Source organism: Dendroctonus ponderosae, unplaced genomic scaffold (assembly GCF_020466585.1).
Source record: "Dendroctonus ponderosae isolate FM_Combo_2020 unplaced genomic scaffold, Dpon_F_20191213v2 Dpon_F_20191213_6, whole genome shotgun sequence".
NCBI lineage: Eukaryota > Metazoa > Arthropoda > Insecta > Coleoptera > Curculionidae > Dendroctonus > Dendroctonus ponderosae.
Genome location: NW_026018814.1, coordinates 684,942 through 688,915, shown reverse-complemented (window position 1 = coordinate 688,915; position 3,974 = coordinate 684,942). Strand labels below are relative to the sequence as shown.

General features: G+C 39.8%; 1 protein-coding gene across 1 annotated transcript in view; it reads right to left on the bottom strand.

The window, feature by feature from the left end:
• Nucleotides 1–3,974, bottom strand: part of LOC109542324 (synaptic vesicle membrane protein VAT-1 homolog-like) — a 30,293-nt gene that overhangs the window by 2,497 nt on the left and 23,822 nt on the right. Inside the window, exons 4-6 of the mRNA XM_019911513.2 lie at nucleotides 504–656; nucleotides 289–447; nucleotides 27–221 (exon numbers count right to left, since the gene is read on the bottom strand). Coding sequence (XP_019767072.2) covers nucleotides 27–221; nucleotides 289–447; nucleotides 504–656 — 507 coding nt within the window. The remainder of the gene's footprint in view (nucleotides 1–26; nucleotides 222–288; nucleotides 448–503; nucleotides 657–3,974) is intronic.

The window sequence follows — 3,974 nt, the reverse complement described above, 5'->3', positions numbered from 1 at the left end:
GGGGTAGATTGGGGTGTTTTACTTACATCCTCAAGTGCCCATGTGGAGTCCAAAAGGGGTTTGATTTTGCCGCCTTGGAACAGCTCAAACACCTTCTCGACCGTTTGTTTCACGTGAGCGGCGCCGTTTTGCTGGTACATCAAGTGGCGCAGGTTGAACCCGGCCAAGCTTTTGTTTTCGTCGAAGAGCTTCAGAGGGGAAACTTTATCTACTTGCCACCACTGAAAGAGGGAAAAAACAGCAACTTTAGCAGGTTTTTCGATAACATTTTAGGCTTTGGGGGCTTACACAGCGAGCGGCGCTGAAGAAGCCCTTCGTTTCGCCGGTAACAACGTTCGACGTTCCATAGAGAACGTATCTTCCCATGGGCTTAAGCAGATTGTAGCCTTTATTGCACTCTTCGCCGCATAGACAGTCCAGCACAATGTCGACTCCATCGGGGGAAATCTAAGGAAAATTGCCTGATTCGATTTTTCCTGCCGATGATTGATTCGCAGATTTACCTTCCTGACTTCGCTCACATAGTCTGATCCTCGCTCAAGCAAATGGTCAATTGGGGACGTGGCTTCTTTTAGAACGTCGTGTTTTCCTTTAGAGCACAGTCCGAAAATGGTCACGTCTGGGACGGTTTTAGCTAGTTGGACCACTGCTTGACCCTGCAACAAACCAGAAGTGAAGTTCCGGAAGCTTTTGATTGCGAAATAAATGCAAAAATTATCCTTTCGGTTTATAGAATCTGTTGTTTTCTATAAAATGTGGCAACAGAAATGTGGGCAAAACGGCGGTTGCAAACGTAGCTTGTTTTGCGTAAATCTCAAAAAACCCCAGATCAAGCTACAAATTCGAAGGTTTAAACACGTGTAGAGCCGAATTTCCTCTAGAGACCCGCATCTCGTTGCGCGTTTAAAAGCATCAACATTTGGAAGAATTCGGGTTTGAAAAAATCTCAAAAAATACCTGATGAAGTTGCGAGTGTGAAACTTTCAGCGTGGATAGAATGCACTTTTCTTTAGCAAATGCAATAAAGCCAAGTTTCCGTTCATGTCTGGTTTTTACACTACGAGTTAAAAAAATAAAGGATGCATGAAACCGCAGTTTCCAAATTTGTCTGGTTTGAAAAATTACCAAAAAATACCCGATGCAGTTGTAAATTTGACATTTTCAGCGTGGTTAAAATCGATTTTTTCCTATAAAATGTAACGACGAGTTAAGAAAATTTAGGCCAGAAGCAGATTCTGTTTCCTTATAAAAGGCAAATGTGCAACTTTCTACCTGCTTTGGATCTTGCGGCCTTTAAACTGGAAAAAAACACATAATTGAAAAACCAACAAAATAACCTCATTTTGAAAATTTCTCAAAAAATCGGTGGGAAAGGTGCAAAGTCAAAACTATCACGGTTTATAACGTCGACATTTCTCTAAAAAATGCGACAAAGATCACCTTTAGTATTTACTCTATGAGTTAAGGAAGGAAAAGGTGGTTGAAACGGCCCTTGCAAACTTAGCTTGTTTTGCGAAAATATAAAAAAACCCTGATGAAGTCATAGATTCGAGACTTTAACGACGTACAGAACCGAGTTTTTTCTATAGAACCTTACAACACCCAACTTTCCATCGCGTTGGGTTTCTACACATGTAAATCGGAAAAAAACTCGCTAAAAAGTGAAACGATCCGCGGTAACCGAGATCATTTTGAAAAACCTGCGAATAATCCTTGATAAGGAAGCTAATTCTTCCTGACGTTTCGCAAGCACGAGTGGCTTGCATCTTCAGAAGTGGTTTGCTTGAACGCTTACATTGTTCTCATCAGAACCCGCGTTCAGTTCTTCCGCAGAACTGAACGCGGGTTCTGATGAGAACAGTGTAAGCGTTCAAACAAACCACTTCTGAAGATGCAAGCTACTCGTGCTTGCGAAACGTCAGGAAGAAATTCTACCGAACGACGGCCTATTTTCTCTCCGGCAAAAATACAGACTGTAATGTAATCGGACATTTCCATTAAAAGTTGCAAATTTTGTTTTTTTTTTGTGCAAAAAGTGTTCAGAAGAAGCACAATTATGGGTTGCGGTGGCAAACTGTACACATTTCTTGACTCCATCGAGAGTTGGACGATTTAGAGTTCAACAAGTTTTTGTTCCAAAAGTGTTCCTTTCTAGCAGGGAAGGAAGTAGGAAAAATGTAAAACAGTTCGAATAAGGATAATAATAGGACTAAAACTTGCTAACAAATTAAAAAATCGTCGTCAGTCAACTTTTGGAATAATTATGTATTCAATGCGCGATTAAAATCGCATTAAAATCTAAAAAAAGTTCAGCTTTTGCAACGTTTGCTTCAAAAGTGAGCGCCAAAAGTGTCAAGGAAAAGCACCTTTACTGGTTGGATTGAGAAAATGTACAGTTTTCATCAGTCGGGAGGGTTTTAGACGATTTAGAAAATTCAACAAGTCTTTGCTCCAAAAGATAAACACTTTTGCATTTCTTCAGTTTTCAGGTTTCAACTGCGAAAAAATCGAATTTTTGCTATTGAAACTACGGAGAAATGGAAAACAATTTGAATTTCAGCAACACAAGATCCGTTTATCCGCAAAGTGTTAAGCAAACAATGCTCGATTAAAATATCTTTAAAACGTAAAAATGTTCAGTTTTATAAGGTTTATAACAATAGTAAGTGGGAAACGTAAGTTCTGTGTAAAATCTAGCGAGACTGAAACTTGCGCTAAAATTGAAAATAGTCGTTGATGAATTTTTGGAAGAATTTTTATACAAAGCGCGATTAAATTAACGTCAAATTGTAAAAAACAGTAGTTTGATTGCAGTTTGGGCTTGAGAGCAGCTTGAAATTGATCCAGATTTTGGGAAAAAATCTGCTATTCTGGTGAAGTACATTTTTGGTTAAATAGTTTTGGGAATAGACTAAACTGGGGTTTTTGATTTGATGTTAACAGATTTTTTCCGGCCACAATCGACTTGAAAAACCCCATTTTTCTAATGCCACTAAATCCCATTAGAGCAAGAAAAGTTTGCTCCCGAATTCTTCTGGTTTCAATTACGGACACCCTGTATAAACCAACGTTATTGCAATGGCAGTTTTCACTAGTTTGCGCTTTTATTCCCCCAACTATGGGTGAAAAAAAACACGTTTTTCAACTATTTCGATGCGTAATTCATCGGGTTGCATGATGGTGCCCCATAAACCACTCGGGTTGAAACGTGACTGGCTGGCTTTGTTGGGGCTTTATGAAATTGTGAATTATTAAATTCGGAAGGGTTGTAAACCGGGTGGTTTATGTTATTTTTAGCTTCCACTTTCCACGTTTTCCCACTCAGGTGCYTGCTATTGATTGAATACTCACGGGATTTTTGACGCGAACTTTCTTAAGTACATTGAATGTGCCATTCGACTCATTAATTTCACTTGGTTAAGTGARCTTTTTTTAATTATGCTTATTATTGATTACTTGTCGGGGCGCAAGGAATTAAAATGGAAACATTATTCATAATAATCCTGTTATCCTGAGCAAGAAGTCACAGCACGGTGATGGATGGTGTTGATTATGTTGAGCTTAACAGCAGGAATTTCGGGGGTAATTTAATTCGGCTTGTTAAGGGAAACGAATCCATTAAAGCCTGTTTTTAGTTGTTCCATCGGCGACAGTTTTCCAACGGGTAATTCGATCGAGACATTGCAGGACCCCACGTATTTCCGACTCAGCTTCCTGCATTTTCCTGCAAAGCACGATCCCCCTTAAGGCCCGTTTCGTTTTTTTCACTTGCCATGCTCCAGAGCCAGATAAATTGGATTCCTCCGAAGAAATGGGTGTGAAAGCCGCACAATTCCTTATCAGTATCGGTCTATCCAAAGTTGAAGAGCGTTTTTTCCTTTGGGAATGTTTCAATCGAAAGCCATGTTTTAATCAGTCGCCCTCGACAGGAACACACCAACAAGGCGTTTTTTAGGACATCCGTTATCGTCGGG